Here is a 17,593-nt window from a genome sequence, read left to right on the forward strand (position 1 = left end):
CACACACACACACAGATTTTTTAAAAATCCAAGAGGAAGTATCACATGTGTGAAGACACAAATGCTAAAATGTTGCACGTGCCTTCACAGGGAGCTCAGTATCCTGTGGCCTCTGGTGACCTGTCTTAAACTTCTGAAGGCACTCTTGCAGATGACAGCTCCTTCTCCCATTTGCCCTTATTTTGACATTTCCAGCTTCTGCCTTCCCAGAGGGCCTCCCACAATGACCTTTCTCAATTAGCTCTACCACTGAAGCAGTCCTTGGAACCTTGGCCTTCCCTCCCCCTCCCCCCCCCCCCCCCCCCCCCCCCGTTGGATCTGAGCTAAAGGAGATTCAGGGACGGTTCCCAGAGGAAGCACACAGAAACAACCTTCTGGGACCTCCCCACCCCCCGTATGTCACCTCGCCCTTCCAAAAAGCCACAGGAATGTGTTTGAGAAAAGTTAAGCTGTTTTATTTCACAGGATAGCTCCACGTCAAACCAGCAGGCACCATCAGAATACGCAACAGAGGATCCAATCAGACACTCTATAGGACGGGCGTTTGGTTGTTAAGGTAGAGAAACGATATCCGGAAGAGGGTGACACTTATCATCACGTGGGGACAGGCAACCAGCAATTTCCTAGGGTTGTTTTCTTTTTTTTTTTTTTTTTGGTTTTTTTGTTTGTTTGTTTGTTTTTCCTGACACAGTCTGGGGAGGAAGGAAACCAAAGGAAACTAAATTGACCAGCCACTCTGAAGCAATCAGAACCAAATCTATTGCCAAACCGTGTAAACAGTCACACTGCCCAGAACTAGAGTCTGAGCCGAAACTCTAGCCAGAATCTACTTCCGTCTAAGGAAGGCAAAGTGCACTCTGGTTGCTCTGGTTCAAGGAACAGCTTTGTTATTTGCCTGGGACAGTTCACACAGGAAGGAGGTGTTGGCAAGGGGCAGCGGTAGTCATTCGGCCAGTCCCAGAGGATGGGAGAGCGGGATGCTGGCAAGGTCGACCTCAGAGAAGCCAGGAGGAGTCCGACACAACGGCGAAGTCCCTTCTCTCAGCTCCCCGGGGGCAGCTTTGGGTATGTGGGGAATTCTCTACATGGCTGCTCCGAGGAGAGGAGGCCCCAGAGAACCGGGGAAGTTGACATGAAACATCAGCATTAGCTCTGCATAGCAGAAAATCAGCTAAGCAACACCTCGCTCACCCCCTCCTGCCCTGTCCTCCCCGCCCGTCCTCCCAAGGCCAGCGGGGGGGGCCACCTGCCATGGTTGTGAGCCAGCCACTCTTCTTTCTGGGATTCTCAGGAGAATGAGGCATTTGCTCGAGTGTGGAACCATCTGGATGTGTGAAAAGTTAGGAATAGAAAGACTGAGAGGAAGAACCATCACATTAGTCCTTGTGGTTTTCCATCAGCCGAGTACGTGTGCTGAGTGCCAAGGAGCCACCAGGCCACAGGAAGTCCTCTGCATTCATGCCTCCTGAATGAGAAAGAAATAGACCCAACAAGGCACTCCAAGGGACTCCAACAGAGAGGCTGGCCCCACATAAGGCCCTTCCCCACACTGGCTCCCCTTCGTGTACCACAACCCAGTTCTGAAGTGTTTATAAGGCAGATCTCTGAGCTGCTGGTTCCAGCCGGGAGCCAAATGCTGGCTCCGTTTCCCTGCGTCTCTTCCCACTCGGATTTCTTCGTTGAATAGAAACCTTTCATCCCTTGGGAATCCATTCCTCTCCTGCCCCTTGGCCTGGTGACCTCAGAGAAAAGATTCCCAAGTCTAATTCCCAAGCTTACAATTCCCTCCAGTTGTGCGCTCTGTCCGGGGTTCAAAAGGCGCTTCAAGGTGAGAAATCGTTAGCACTGAAAACAAGGAAAGGCAAGAATTTTTCATAGAATCCCACAGCTCAGAGCAGCTCTTTAAGAGGAAAGGGGAATAAAGGGAGAGAGGGAGAGTGGGGTAGGAAGCACGGCTTGTTCTCAATTTTATCGGAGAAGGTCTTTAGCGGTGGCTGGGCCCCGAGGCCCAGGAAACTAGACCAGGAATGAATTGTCTTTGGTCAGTTTTAAATGAACATCTTGCTGGTTCATTCCTAAAATAGACTAAACATCAGTTACACATAAAGACAGAAAGCTTGACCTCAGGGCAAGTTGAAGGTTAAGAAAAGAAATCTTTCTGTGAAGAAAAAAAAAATTAAATGCCCGTTATCAACGAACTGATCAGTATAGCTCTCAGTAATGGCGATGAACAAGTAGGTAACCACCACTCCCCCTTGTACAATTGGTTATATTGAGGACTACTAACTAGGTTACTACATTTCCCCCACACTCACTGTACAGTTAGGTTTCTGGTATTTGTTTTTTACATTGATCTATCTACTAGGTGCAAAGATTTGGTGAGTGGCATTGGCTATAATTTAATCGTAGCCTTTTTTAAAAATTACAGTTTCACATTTTAACAGTTACTTTCCAGCATTTAAGCAAATACAGCAATATATAGTGGACTAACACAGGCAGGAGTCAGGAAGAGAATGCCAATGCTCAGTGACCGTGGATGGGACGGGGTACGCGTGGAGGGTGGCGGAGACATGCATAGTGCTGAATGGGGAAGTGGGGGGCAGGGTGTGGTGCAGGAAAGGATTTTTCCATTTGGTTCTGTGTCAAGAGTCGGGTCTGGGGCTGGATGAGTGGGGTGTGAGCTTCCCTCAATGGGAACTCACCAGCCGTTTCCCAATGGAAAAACAGGTGCTCAAAGAAAACAGCTAAGGTTCTGCCTTTAGGTCATCTGGTTAAGGGCAGATCCACTGTCAGGAAGGAAAAGATGCCGTCAATTCATAGGAAAAGCCACATGGTCTGACTGGTGTTCTGTAGATCAAGCAACAGATTCGTCAACTCAAATCTTCTCTTTTTCATCTTGTAGTCGTGGCAGAGGATGTGATTTTGCACAGCAGGCTACTGCGTTAAGGTGCGGGAGCATCTCTGGGGTAGAAACGAGAAGCCTGTGTCCTGGCTGGGCGGCAGAGCGTCCCCGCAGGGAAGCGCTGCCACGGCCCTCACTCCCAGCCATCCATTAAATCTCGGGCACGTCACAGCACATCCCAAGGCCTTGCTTTCTTTGCTACGCTATAAAATGGGGATGTAATCATCTGCTCAAAGACGGAGGGGCTCCTAGCTGGTTCTGAGGCTCTTTCATTCCCGGGAGCTCAAACAGAACGGTTGGTTTTAGGCTAAACAAGGAGGTCTAGTTTGTCACTGATCTCTCTCTGACACTTTTTTTGTGCCCTTTCTCGACTTTTCCACTGAATGCGCAAACTGCCAATCCCTCCGACAAAATGTAATGGCTTACCACTCCTACACACCCAGGTATCAGTGACTTAATAGGTCCGACCCCTGGGGTATATTTACCTTTTTATGGAGGACCAGAGGAGAGGGCAAAACTTAATCCAGTGGGGTGAAATGGTCATGACAGGATTTCAAGCATCAATAGGTGGTATCTCTGTAGGGCTGTGCTTTAGGGCTTCTATGAAACTGTTAGGAAAATTCCACCACCCAGTTCTCAAATGCCATTAGGAGGCTTCAAAAGGAAGGTCCTGGGTGGGTTTTGATCTAAAAGACTTACCTTACTAATGATAATGAAAAGAGCAACCATGTTGGCACAGTGCTTTCCAGCTTAGAGCTTTGCTCCTTTACATTTTACCTTTATTGCCTTCATTTTCTGGGGCAGGAAACTGGGGCTCAATGAGGTGGAGTGACATGTCCAGAGTCCCACAGCTCCTATGGTGTGGGGACTGAGACTCAAAACACAGGACTTCTGATTCCAAACCACAGCCATGGAGACACATTCAGAGGCCTCAGGAAAAAGAAAGGAAGCTTGAGAACAATAAGGAGGAGACCCTTGGCTTGGCAAGAGGGGATGAATAAAAGTGGTCCCCATAGGATCGGACCTGTCTGTGTTCCGTTAGCCAGAAACAGCCTATCTCTGGAAAACAAAGAGATCAAAAGAGGAAGTAAAATGGAACAAGAGTGATCCAGAAGGCCTTTTCCCAGGTGAGAAGCAGAAGTCTCACCCCTCATTCCTAAAAGTCACTCACCTCGGTTCTATCACCATATTTTGTAATTACGTTAAATGCTCTGGAGGTGGGGGGGTGGGGAGAAGCGGTTGGGAAGGAAAGGGGAGAGAGGGAAGCCATTTCACCTGCATAAGCTCAACCACAGTGTTTTCTGGGTCAGAAAGGATGGCCCCTCTCTGGCCCCTGCTGACAGGCTCCTGCGCCTTACGCAGGAGGGCACCAGCCAAAGTGGGTCACAGACTGATTTTAAATTAAAATGATATGACTGAAAGCCTCCTTGCCTGTTTAGTACCAGATCTGACACAGTATAATTAGTAGAAAGAAGAAAAGAAAAATTAAATATTTTGAAAATGGTATAAGTTAAACCTCTATAGTTACCACAGGTTTATTCCTACAGCGTGTCTAGGTTTTGAAGTGTTTCACACCACTGTTTTTGTTTTTTCTTTTTCCCAACCACACAGGACACTGTGCTACGACGGGGCTTAGGTTCTCACTATCCCCATTATCTACGTACAAACACAAGGATGTTGTGGTCAGGGGCTATCTCACCAACACCCTCCCGTGCCTTCAGGGGTACAGTTGGCCCTCGGCCTCCGGGTGGAAAGGCAGGGTCTCTGGGGTGGACGGGGGGGTTCTGTGAAGGGTTCCCCACCTCTAGGAGCAGCCTGCTTGGGGTACTGCCTGCCCCACCCTTCTGTTAGGGGCAGACTGTTCTGGAAGGCCACAACTTCTGGAGACAGTGGGAGACTATTTTTGTGTGTTTTTCTGCAAGTTAGTGGTGTATTGCTTCGTTCGCAGTCACTGAGGCCTCTAAATTCTCCCAGAAAGGTCCCTGCAAGTCCCACCAAGTAACTCAGCGGGAGGTGTTTGGTGGCATGGGTCTGAGGTAAATCTAAGTTTCATAAAAAGAAAAAAAGGAGATCCTATATACATTTAGTCGTGTGTCCAGATCTAGTATATGTATATAGATGCATAAATATATATATACACACACCTACAGACACATACATGTATGTGTGTATATATGCACACATACATATACACACATATTTATGTATGCAGAGAGAACGTCGAGAGAGTAATTTTCCAGTGACCATATGCAGGGAAGCCATTGACCATTTTGCCCCAAGCTCAGGAGATGCTCTAGGGGGGCCTCCTGCTCCTGCAGCCCACTGGGGGCCTGCTTACACACGGGAGGTCTGTGGGAGTCACATGGCTGAACGTGAGCTGCGGCCAGCATCTGGGCCTCAGCTCTGCACAGACGCGCTTCCAGGCGACCTTCTGGTCCCTGCCGGACAAGGCCAGGAGCCCCGGGAAGGCCGCGGAAGTCAGAGAGGCCAGCCTCAGCCGTGGCGGGCCACGCACGGCAGGCCAGGGCGGTGCCGCCCCATCCTGTAGGTCACATGGTGCCCGACTTGTCCGCTGAGCTGTTGGGGAACATCTTCTCGGTGGGCGTGACAGCCGGGCTGCCCACACCCGAGCTGCTGCTGCTGCTGGAGCGATGCTGCACCACCGGCCGCACGGGCCGCATGGGAGGCGGGCGCAGCTGCGCGCCGGCCAGACGGGCGGATAGGGCCGGCTTGAAGGTGGTCATCATCTCGGTGGATGAGCTGCTGCTGCGGCGCATGGCGGCGTCTGGGTCGCGGATGACGATGGTGTGCAGGGGGCTGGCGGGCTCTGAGCTGATGGGGCCTGGCGGGTTCTTCAGGGGCTCCAGGGTGTCCAGCACCACATCTGGCGCCTGCTTGACTGTGTTCTGTCTCTCGAGCTCCCGCAACTCGTGCAGAGCCGTGCTCATGGTCTTCTCGATGTCCTGCCGAGGGAAAGAGCTCTGGTCAGCACAGAGGCTGGAGGCCTGGGCTCCAGGCCTTCTGCAGCTGCTAATCGGCCTATGGGCTTCTTAGGGAGGTGTCCACACACATGAGCCTTGTGGATGGGATGGAGGTGAAACCTCCAGGGTGTCCTATGACCAACTGAGGGAATCCATGTGGGCATCACCTGCGCACTTGCCTGCACAGGCAGCAGACTGCAATGAGGGCAGGTGAGACTACTGGCAGGCTCTGGAGTCAGACAGACCCGGGTTCCAACCCTGACTCTGCTTCTTCCTTACTAGGTGACTTTGGGCAAGTTAGCTCACCTTTCTGAGCCTCAGAATCCTCACTTGTGAATACAGATCATGATAACAAGACCTCAGGGGGCTGATGAGTACGTTACATGATACAGTCCCTGTGAAGAGGTTGGCAGGGCTCCTGACAGTAAGCACACATTATCAATGATAATGGCAGTAACAGCACCAATCCAAGCCCTTTCTTTTTGCAGCTCATTTAATCCTCACACTTATAAGGTAGGAACTACCATTACGCTCATTTTACACATGAGAAAATTGAAGATCCACCTGGTTAAGCAACTTGCTCACGGTTACACAGCTAGTAAGTAACATAGCCCAAGTCTCAACCTAGAGCCCAGGTCCCTAACCATTATTGTTATTTTAAAAAATATATTTATTTATTTGAGTAATCTCTGCCCCTAGTATGGGGCTTGAACTCAACCTTGAGATCAAGAGTTGCACACACTTCCAGTTGAGCCCACAAAGCACCCCACGATTATTGTGTTTTTTTTTTAATCCTCACCCATTGAAAAATTCCTTGGTGGTTATATATTAGAATATTCCACAATGTTCACTCCAGAATAACGCAATTGTCACATTCTTCTCTGTATTGTAATCAGAAAAGTTTGCTTTTTTCAAAAATATAAATTTTAAAAAGCAACAAAACCTCTTTCACCTGCCTATGTAATTCCTGGAGAGTAAGAGCTCACCAGAATGAGAGCACTTTGAGTGACACAGAGACCCCCTGAGGCAGTCCAGGACCTGGGCATGGTGGGGCTACCTGGTGGACCGGGCTCATCATTCCCAGGGCTTCTGTTCCTCCTTGAGCCAGGAGGGGGCGCTGCAGCTGGAGGTCAGCTTCAAAACAGGAGCCCTGAGCTAGGGCAAAGGGCCTGGATTTTTTAGCGGGAAGACCCTTTTGCCATTTGCTGGCTGTGTAACCTTGGACAAGTCTCAGGCTCTCTCCACCATGCTTTGCTTCTCTGCTGAAACCTACACTTCCTGTGAAGATGGGATGAGATAATGGATGGGATGGAACTTTGTGAACTGCCAGGCAGTGGTTCCACACTCACTTTAGCCAGAGAGCTTGGCTCACACAGCTGTTACAGGGATGCCACCACACAAATGGGGCCCAGCCCAATCGACCTGGCTGCTGAGGGGACAACAGGGAATATTACTTAAAACCACTTCGGGATGGGGCTGTGCACAACCCCTGGTGACCCTGAGCGCTATTAGGACACATTCCCTTTTCTGCCCTCAGGCAAAGCCAGAAAAATTGCAAGTCTGGTCACACTGATGGAGTTGGGGCCTGGAGATGTCCTTCCAGCCCCTTTTCACAGCCATGTCCCCCTTTACCCTCTCTCCTCCCCAGCCCACAGGTGGCCTCCTGCCTGCCCTGGGCCTCCCAAACAGGCTCCAATCTGGCACAGGCAGGGTCCCTGCCTATCCCTTTTGCTAAGAGACTATGAGATGTCTGGTCAAACAGCTAGTAACTTTTATGCTTCTTCATGACATTTTATCCCTTGCCCAGAACACTAGCCACTTTAAGAATGGGATTTTTGTTCTTTTACGCAAAGGATTAGCTGTGCGGGACTGTCTATTTGAGGGGAGAGATGGCAATCCTCTCCCCATCTTTACTATATCCCAGCCCGGCAGTGATAACTCCCCTTTCTGTGTCCCGTTCGCTTAAATGAAGTCCCTTATGGACTCCACTATTCTCTCTGCAGTGCTCCAGCATGAACTGAAAGGTAAAACTGTAAAAAATAAATGCAATGGTTACCCCTCTACCACCATCCCCACCACCACTCTACCCTGGCAGAATGTGAGCCAGAAAGACAGAAAGCTCAGAGAAAGAGCAGCTGAGTGGTTTAGGCATGAGCCTTGCATTAGTCTGAGAGGTAATGCAGCAATCTGCAGAGTGGGGCTGCAGAAAGGCGCTCCGGGAAGATGGGACAGCGGGGGGCAGGGTCTGGGGCCATTTTAGGTCAACACTGTACTGTCGGTGCCTAGTGCAGTGACTGGCACACAACAATGGCTCAATCAATATTTGTCAAGAAAGGAATGAATGAATGAACAGATGAATGAATGAATGATCAGACAAATGAATGAATGAATGAATAACTCAACTGAGCCATCTTGTGGAGACACCTGCCATTACCACATCCTCTCACCAGCCCGCCCCCAGGGCAGGCATGCTGCACCCATCCAGCTTCTGCTCCCCTGGGGAGGCCAGCAGGGGGACAGGAAGCCAGCTTGCTTAACCTTGAGCCTGGTGTGAAGGGCAAAGTGGCTCCCCAGTCCGCAGGGTCCCACCCGGCCACCCTCTGGGAGTCTCAGCTGGCCCAGCCTGCCTTCCCACTGGCCCTTACTTCTGCCAGGGCCTCAGCCTCCAGGGACTTGTGGTCCCCCAGGCTGCTGTGCCTGGTGGAGCCGCATGTTGACCTCATCGAGTGCCCTTCCGAGAGAGCCTTCTTGTCAGGGTAGTTGATGCTGCCGGCACTCCCAAATGTCGCCATCCTCCGCTTCTCAGGGCTCTCGATCCTCCCCCGGGTGAGGGGGATTTTGTGGGGGCTGCTGGGGCAGGCGGCAGCCCGGGGTGGCGTGTCTATGCTGGGGCCCAAGCCCCGGGGTGGGCTGTGGGTGTCGCCCCCGCTTCGGCGCCTGGGGATGGCCGCTCCGTCAGATCGTAACCGCACTCTGCAAAGGAGCCAGGGGGCAGGGGCATGGGGCAGAGGTCAACCCTGGCAAGTCTCAGAATGGATCAGCTAACCCCAGGCCACACACTACACACTAGTCTTAGGGAGCAGGTATAGTAAAGCCTCATGCAGCCAAACTCAATTACACAACAAAAGCACAGCCTGAGTAGGTAACTCAGTGGCAAGGGGCAGGTTTAATCTGCACACGCGAAGGAATCGAAGCATTCTGCTTTCCAAACTGCAGACGGTGGTGCTACTAATTACAAAACGAATCTTGTCTACACGTCAAGTCAAAGCCAGGAGAATTTCGACCTGAGAATGCTTTGGTGATGGTTAGTTGGGCTCATGGTATGTTCTTAAGTGGTTCAGACATTTCCATGATTCTGAAGGACTTCTTAATTGGTCTGAAGCATTGAGGCTTGACTGTACCGAAAAGTCACCAGCTCCCTGAAAGCACAGGATGGGGACCCTGGGAACTGAACATAGTTCAGTGCTGTCGCCCACCCCCAATCTACCCAGCAAAAGGCGATTTCTGTGAGGCTTTTCCAGATCTTGGAAAACTAGGTATTCAGGAGTGAAAACTCAACATGCCTTGTCCATGCATCTGGCTACCTTTCACTCTTTAGGGAGGCTCTGTGGGAGGGAAAAGGGGACTAGAGTATCTAACAGGAGGGCTGGCTTTGTCACGAACTTTCCTGTGTCCTCTTTCAGACCCACTTTATTGATCTGGTAAATGGGCATAACGTTCCTTGCCCGCCTTCCAGGGAGCTTTGGTGGGTGTGAAAGCACTCTGAAGATAACAGGCTCCACCCGTAGGGGATTTTGCCACATTCTAGGGAGGTCAACAAAGATTTGAAGGGAGGGGAGGCTGGAAGTGGCAAGGGGGTGGGAAGGAGGGGCAGACTGTTGGAATGGACTGTGACTGAAGGGCCAAGTTCAACGTGGTCAGCAGCACGTCAGATCCCAGAGCCACCAGCCAAGCTAAGCACTGCCCGTGCGTACCCCAACAGGACCAAAGCATAGGTGTTGGAGAGGAGGAAACATGGAGAAAGAAAAGAACCAGAATCAAGTAGGGGAGGGAGAGTGAGGCAGGAAAAGGTATGGCCCTCCTAGAATTCAAGGAACCATGGCTTTGTCTTCTACCTACCCCAGACTTCCATTAAGGCCCCAATTCCATTACCTATCATGGTGCCTTTGCTGTTTGCCGAACTGAACACAATATACGGAAAGGAGGCACGGAGACTTCTGCCGAAGTAAATTCATAAACATATGTTCCTGTTGTGACTGTATCTCTGGCTCTATCTGCAAGTACCCATATGTGGGAGCTGATCCCATGACCTCTCCAATGAAAAAAATGAAGACTATGACATTTTGAGAATCTGAGAAAGCAGCGAGAAACTGTCAGCTTCTCTTTTCTTCTTTTTCTTAAATTTTTTTAAGGGCCACAGTCTTTGGACCATAGGGGCAGGCAGAAGGACAAGCACAGCTCCTTGCCTGGCAGAAAGGTCATGGGACACAGCCCAGCCCACACAGGGGAAGGGGAAGAAATTGGCAAATGTGCTCCCACCAAATAAGTGGGTGGAGCCGAGTGTCAGTTTCCCCCACCAGGGGCGTGGGTGTGAGTTTTCTGTTTGTGTAGTGCACTTCAGGGAGTGAGTGCACTATGTGAGCCTTAAATTTTTAAATATAACACAACAGAAAATGGGGAGGAGGTGCAAGAACTAGAGAGAGGTAGGAAAAATACTTGTCAGTTTATAACTCTCTATTATTACTATTTTACATAAAAGGCAACGATTTGCCAATATATGTCTTTTCTCCTCCTTCTCCATACCCCAGTTCCAAGCTGGACCATTTTACACCTGGCATTCTGGGCCAGTTCCAGCCAGACCCCCCGGTGTGCCTGACACCCCATCCTGCAGGGAACAAGGGGCCACAATAGCCTCCCTCTCTCTCCTCTGCCCCCTTGGCTCTCCCAAACCAGACACAGCTGGGCATGGCACTAGCAGGAAAAAATGAATCCGCATTTCCTACCGGCCCATCACCCCCCCAAAGCCGTAATCCGAGATGTGCTCCGTGGGCGACTGGAGGTCGTTTTTGGAGGAGGCCTTGTCATCCAGCAGCGGCCCGCTGCTGGCCTCGCTGTCAGCCTTCTGGCTCAGGCTGTCGGAGAAGGCATCATCCCTGGGGAGAAGGACAGATGTGAATCGGGAGTGCTTTGCTTCAGAGAACCCCAGATGCGCCGGCTCCTGGAGACCTGTCTGAAGGGTGGATCCACACACACTTTATGATTAACTTATGCCCATTCTCGGGATGAGGCCCTTCCCACTCTGCGCCTTAGCACCACACACACGCCCACTGGCTCCCTCTCTCCTGAGTTACATTCTCCAGCAGGAGACCACCCCGCTCCGCCTCAGGCCCTCCTCTAGGTTTTTCTCTCCCAGGCTGCTCCAGGCGAGGACGAGCTAAACCCAACAGAGAGTGCTAGAGTAATGGGGGGAGGAGCCCATAAGCTGAGCACTGAGCGCTGAGTCTCCATGTGGGGCCCTGGGCAGCAGTTTAGGGATAAGCGAGGGAGGAAGAACAGCGTCTCTATCCCTTGGTTCCCAACCCAGGGTTTTGAATAATCATGAGGTGGCGGCCAAGGTTCCTCCACGGGCATTTCTCTTGTTGCCTGCCTGGCCTTGGACTTTTCTCTGGTTTTCACCATCTCCCCTGAAATCAAAGCTTATTCTTTCCCTTAAGGGCCAGCATGGTGGCTGCTTCCCTGACAAATCCGTTCCACCTGGGCCTGACTCAGAAGGAGTGTGGGTTGTAGGAACCTTTGATGGCTTCCAAAGAAGAGAAGGTGTGGACTTTCTGCGTCTTCGGGTAGGGCTAGGTATTTGGGATGCAGGCCTTTCTTTTAAAAAAAAAAAAAAAGTATGAAAAAAATAATAGTACCCCACTAACTGGAAATGAGGGGATGATTGTTTCTGTGCATCCTCTGAGCGAGCCCCTTGGGGGACAGAGAATGGTGGGCGGTGAAGGGGGCAGTGGGTTGGCCGCTGAGTATAGGGAAAGCCCAAGAGGGCAGAGGAATACGGTAAGACCCCGTGGAACCTGTCCTGGAGGCTGTTGGGGGGTTCAGGATGGTGAGCCCATGACACCAAGCACTGTCTCTGTGTGCTCTAAAGGATGAGCAGTTTGCTTATTTATTAAGTGGATCATCATTTATGGTGAAGTTAGAAAGAATCCATTCTTACAGAAGACCAGTGTATCATACCAGGGAGAGCAAATGGTTTGCATACAGCCCGCCACTCCTATTCCTGTGCCCATTCAAGAAATCACTAATCAGGGGTGCCTGGGTGGCTCAGTGGGTTAAGCCGCTGCCTTCGGCTCAGGTCATGATCCCAGGGTCCTGGGATCGAGTCCCGCATAGGGCTCTCTGCTCAGCAGGGAGCCTGCTTCCCTCTCTCTCTCTGCCTGCCTCTCTGTCTCCTTGTGATCTCTCTCTGTCAAATAAATAAATAAAATCTTTAAAAAAAAAAAAAAAAAGAAAGAAATCACTAATCAGAGCGCCTGGGTGGCTCAGTGGGTTAAGCCTCTGCTTTCGGCTCAGGTCATGATCTCAGGGTCCTGGGATGGAGTCCTGCATCCGGCTCTCTGCTCCGCAGAGAGCCTGCTTCCCTTCCTCTCTCTCTGCCTGCCTCTCTGCCTACTTCTGATCTCTCTCTGTTAAATAAATAAAATCTTAAAAAAAAAAAAAAGACATCACTAATCAATTACAGCATTCTCCACAGAAGGTCTTGATTCCCACTCACATGTCCTGCACGACTATGTACTGGTGTGGGATGAGTCCGTCCACGCCATTGTGACGACCCTCCCACCAGTCCTCCGAGGCGCGGTGGTACAGTAGCAGCGAGGCCCCCTTCTTGAAGGATAGTTCACGTGGGGACCGCCCCACGTAGTCAAACTTGGCGATGGCCTCGATCTGCTCCACTTCTAGAAGGAGAGCAAAGGAAAAGAGCATCCATGAAGTGAGCAGGATGGCAGCCAGGAGCCTTGCTCAGATGGCTTTGGCTTCTGTGAGGCAGCACAGACAGCAAGCCGGCGGAAACAGGGTGGGCTAGGGCTCAGAATACCACGTTCTAGCTCAGATCTGCTCCCCATGCTGTGGCCTCAGGCAGGCCATCTGACTTCTCACCCACCATATACTTATTTTCCACTACCCCTCTTGTTTTCTACTTTCTAACACTAATTAAAATAATATCTTAAAAATTTCTCTTTCTGGGGCGCCTGGGTGGCTCAGTGAGTTGAACTCCTGCCTTTGGCTCAGGTCATGATCTCAGGGTCCTGGGATCAAGCCCCGCATCGGGCTCTCTGCTCAGCAGGGAGCCTGCTTCCCCCTCCCCCTCTGCCTGTCTCTCTGCCTACTCGTGATCTCTGTCTGTCAAATAAATAAATAAATAAAATCTTAAAAAAAAAAGAAATTTCTCTTTCTTCTACCTCTCAATACAAGTTCCATTTCTATTTGTCCATGGACCCTTTCTCTCTTCGTCCACTTGCAATACTTTTACTGGTTCTTATCTTTTGGGTGTAGATGGACTCCCATCAGTGCAAAGCTGCGGTACACAGTTTTCAAAGGCTCACAGTAACTCTTCAAAGCTCATTGTTATGGACTGAACTGTGCCCCCCCACCCCCACCCCAGCCAATTCATATGCTGAAGTCCCAACTCCTAGTGTAATGGTATTTAGAGAAAGGTGTTTAGGAAGTAACTGAAGTTAAAGTGAGTAATTAGGGTAGGGCCTAATCTGACAGGACTGGTGTCCCTCTAGGAAGAGGAAGACACACCAGAGATCTCTTTCTCTCTGTGACTGTACACAGAGGAAAGGTCGTGTGAGGACACAGTGAGACGGCAGCTTTCTACAAGCCAGGAGGAGACGCTTCACCAGAAACCCGCCCTGACAGCACCTTGATCTTCGACTTCTAGCCTCCAGAGTTATGAGGAAATAAATTTCTGTTGTTTAGGCCCCCCAGTTCTGTTCTGGCAACCTGAGCTGAGTAACACATTCATTCATGGATTTAATTTTGGAGAAGAGACAATTCTTACTGGGGCCACAGCTCTAACTTATCTCTTTACATATGCACATTTACCAATTATACCTTTATTCTTCACTGGTTAGTGACAAGCCCTGACTGGATTAAGCAATAAGGATATGGCTCTTGCCCCTGGGGCACCCCTACTGCCCAGCTCCATCACCAGGGGCAGGTCCCGTAACCTCAGTACACCTCAGTTGATTTTGGAGGATTAAAAGATAATGCATGTGGGACGGCGTATAGATGGCCAAAATGCACATGAAAAGGTGCTCAGCGTCACTCAGCATCAGGGAAATGCAACTCACAATTACCAGGAGAGAGCACTCACACCTGTCAGAATGGCTACTACCAAAAAAAAAATAATAATAATAATAACAACAAGAAATAACAAGAGTTGGTGAGGGTGTAGAGAAAAGGGAATCCTGGTGCACTGTTGGGAATGCAAGCTGGTGCAGCCACTGTAGAAAATAGTGTGGAGGTTCCTCAAAAAATTCAAAAAAGAATTACCATATGGTTCAATAATTCCATTGCTGGGTATTTCTCCATAGGAAACAAAACCACTAACTTGAAAAGATAGATGGATAAATGGATGAAGAAAATGTGGTATATAGATACAATGGAATATTATTCAGCCATAACAAAGAAGGAAAGTCCGCTATTTGAAACAACATGGATGGACCGTGAGGATATTACGCTAAGTGAAATACGTCAGATAGAGAAAGACAAATACCATATGATCTTGCTTATATGTGGAATCTAAAATCAAAAACAAATTGAACTCTCAAATACAGAGAACAAACTGGTGGTTGCTAGAGGTGGGGGGGGGGAAGGAGTTGGCAAAATGGGTGAAGGTGGTCAAAAGGCACAAACTTCCAGTTATAAAATAAGTAAGTCCTGGGGATGGAATGTAGAATGTGATAACTAAAGCTAATAATACTGCATTGCATTGAAAGTTGCTAGGAGAGCCCATCTGAAACAGTTTTCATCACCAGAAAAGAAAATTTGTAACTATGTCTGGTGACTACGTGCACACTTCGATGTATGGATGGCTGTGAACTACACTCACCCCGGTGATCACTTTGCAATACGTGTATGTGGTCTGCCTGAAACTAATGCAATGTTATATGTCAATTTCATCTCAATTAAAAAGGAAATATACTAGACTTAAATAGATTTTTAAAAGCCATCATGTATGAAAGTCCTTGGCATAGTACAGACATACATGTTCAGCTGGTAGTTGCTCTCATGATTATAATTACTAGTGGCTTTCCCCTATGGGGTAGGTCCAGATAAGAAATCTAAGCCACGGAGAGTTTATGTGGTTTTCCCAAGGCCATACAGCTAGTGAGGTTTGGAAAGAGACTTTTTGGGGAGCAGGAGAGCTATGCCTATGATTTATTTAATCTGTGTTAAGGCTGTACCCTAAGAGATGCCCATACTTGATAGAAAACCAGCTGTGGGTATTAATGTATTTATACTTCAAAGCAAGCACAAAGATGTTTGACACTATAAAAATAATACTTATATTTATGTATATATTTACCTATATAAAAATAATAAATGCATTGACTTCTAATACAATAAAAGAGTAATGCAAGTGACCCCTGATCTCTCTAGCCTGCAGCTACCTTCCCTGCGTTGACTCTGGATTACTCCGTTCCTTATGGATTTTCTTGCATCTGCCCATCCAGCCACCTACTTGACCATCAAGGAGCTAAGCCTAGAACACCTGGCTTTGCTATTTTTTAGCTGTGTGACCCTGAAGAACTTATTTTTCCTTCCTAAGCCTCAGTTTCTTCTTCTGTAAAATGGGAATGCTAATAATAGCACACAGCTTAGAGGGCCGTTAGGAGGATTAAATGAGTTACTGTATAGGAAGTGCTTGCAACAGTGCCTGGCGCATAGTTAGCTCTATAGGAGAGTTGTTACCAGAGCTAATGCACTTCTAAGGGCTATGGGCAGCACAGAAAATCAAAGAGCAGAAGGAGGAACCTCCTTTGTTCATCTCTCCCATTAATCCCCACCACACCCACAGGCGCGTGAGGGCTCCCCTCTATAAGCAGCTGGCTCGGGAAGACTATGCCAGGGCTCCTATGAGCTGCAGCTAGTCCACAGTGCCTGGGGGAGCCTTCTACAGGGACTGGGCCTCAGGCAGTGAGGCCAGCCTTCCCCAGCTGGCTCTGACAAATGTCTTTTTTTTAAAGATTTTATTTATTTATTTGACAGAGAGAGAGAGAGAGATCACGAGTAGGCGGAGAAGCAGGCAGAGAGAGAGGGGGAAGCAGGCTCCATGACGAGGAGAGATCCCGATCTGGAGCTCGATCCCAGGACCCTGAGATCATGACCTGAGCCGAAGGCAGAGGCTTAACCCCCTGAGCCACCCAGGCGCCCCTGACAAATGTCTTTAAAGGCTATTCTAACACAGTTGACGTAAAATGACAGCATAGCGAAATGGGCCCCATTAACTCATATCTTGACTCAGAGTTACCTTCTCAGGGAAATGGGGAGATCTCTCCTCTTTTTTGCTACCTCCTGGAATCTTACACCAGCCGTAGGCTAGCGCCACCCGGTCACCTGTCTGCCCACCTAGCTATGGAGACAAAAAGGCCAGAGGGTTTGCAAGACCAGAAGCTGCACCCAGGGGTCTGTGTGCTCTCGGGTTTCACTGTCCTTTGAGCCCAGTTCCCCACACTGGTGAAGGAGCTGACGGGAGCAGAGCTTTGCTCCTGCCAGGAGGAGCTGGAGGGGCTGCCTGGGTGTCTAGGTCCCACCTTCCGCATCTCCAGAGCCTCCCGCAGTCACTGGGGGTGGTCTGGAGTTGGGAGTGGTGGGATGAGGAGGAATGGGAAATGTAAGGGGAAGAAAAGAGGAGGAGCAGAACGGAGCTGCAGGCAGAGAGAGGGCGTGTGTGATTGCAGATGCCGTTACGTGACTGTGTGCGGTAGAAAGAGGGCGTGTGTGATTGCAGATGCCGTTACGTGACTGTGTGCGGTAGAAAGAGTGACCGAAGCCACCATTTATTAGGAAATCTCTTACTTGGGCTCCTCATACCTGAAATAGAATACATGATTCTCCCCCTTATCACTCTCCTACACACCCTTCCCCAAACTTACTTCTCTCACCCTCCCCATCTTAGGAAATAGACCACCTGCCTGCTTGCTCAGGCCACAGCCTTGCTCTTGAGCACCACGCATCTTAACCACTAGCAAGTCCTCTGAAGTGTCCCCTGAATCGGACCCATCTCACCACCTTCACTGCCACTGCCCTGTTTCCAGACCACCTCTGTCCCTCTACCAGGCCTCCCCCTCTTATTTGTGCTCCAGTAGTTCTCCCCAGGGCAGCAAAAGGGATCTTTTAAAATCATAATCAGATCATGAAACTCCCTTGCTGAAATCCCTCTGAAGGCTTCCCACTGTGCTTGGAGCCAACCCCCAATGTCTTCTCACACCAGCTGAGGCCCCTCTGTGCTCTGGGCCTGGAGCCCTCTGCAGCTTTGCTCCGGACCATTATCTCCCTCCCTTAGTTCCTCCCTCGTGGCCTCATTAGCCTTCTTAATGTTTCTCCTCCAACACTGTATTCTGGTCTTTTTCAAACACAAAGTAAAGTTGAAAGTGAACATGCATATAGCTGGCACCTAAATTCTCCTGTTAACATTTTACGG

At 49.6% G+C, this 17,593-nt stretch overlaps 1 protein-coding gene across 4 annotated transcripts in view; it reads right to left on the reverse strand.

Annotated features, from left to right (window-relative positions):
- Positions 1-676: 676 nt before the first annotated feature.
- The window catches only part of SRGAP3 (SLIT-ROBO Rho GTPase activating protein 3), a 256,625-nt gene continuing 239,708 nt past the window's right edge, over positions 677-17,593 (reverse strand). For 3 of the 4 annotated variants that reach the window (XM_045991580.1, XM_045991579.1, XM_045991582.1), the window contains 4 exons: positions 12,656-12,836; positions 10,887-11,036; positions 8,529-8,856; positions 677-5,865 (listed from right to left, as the gene is read on the reverse strand). In XM_045991580.1, the coding sequence (XP_045847536.1) occupies positions 5,452-5,865; positions 8,529-8,856; positions 10,887-11,036; positions 12,656-12,836 (1,073 nt within the window). In that variant the 3' untranslated portion in view covers positions 677-5,451. The remainder of the gene's footprint in view (positions 5,866-8,528; positions 8,857-10,886; positions 11,037-12,655; positions 12,837-17,593) is intronic. The other variant, XM_045991581.1, reaches the window with a different exon arrangement.

The sequence above is a fragment of the Meles meles genome, chromosome 20, assembly GCF_922984935.1.
Source record: "Meles meles chromosome 20, mMelMel3.1 paternal haplotype, whole genome shotgun sequence".
In the NCBI taxonomy this organism is placed as follows: domain Eukaryota; kingdom Metazoa; phylum Chordata; class Mammalia; order Carnivora; family Mustelidae; genus Meles; species Meles meles.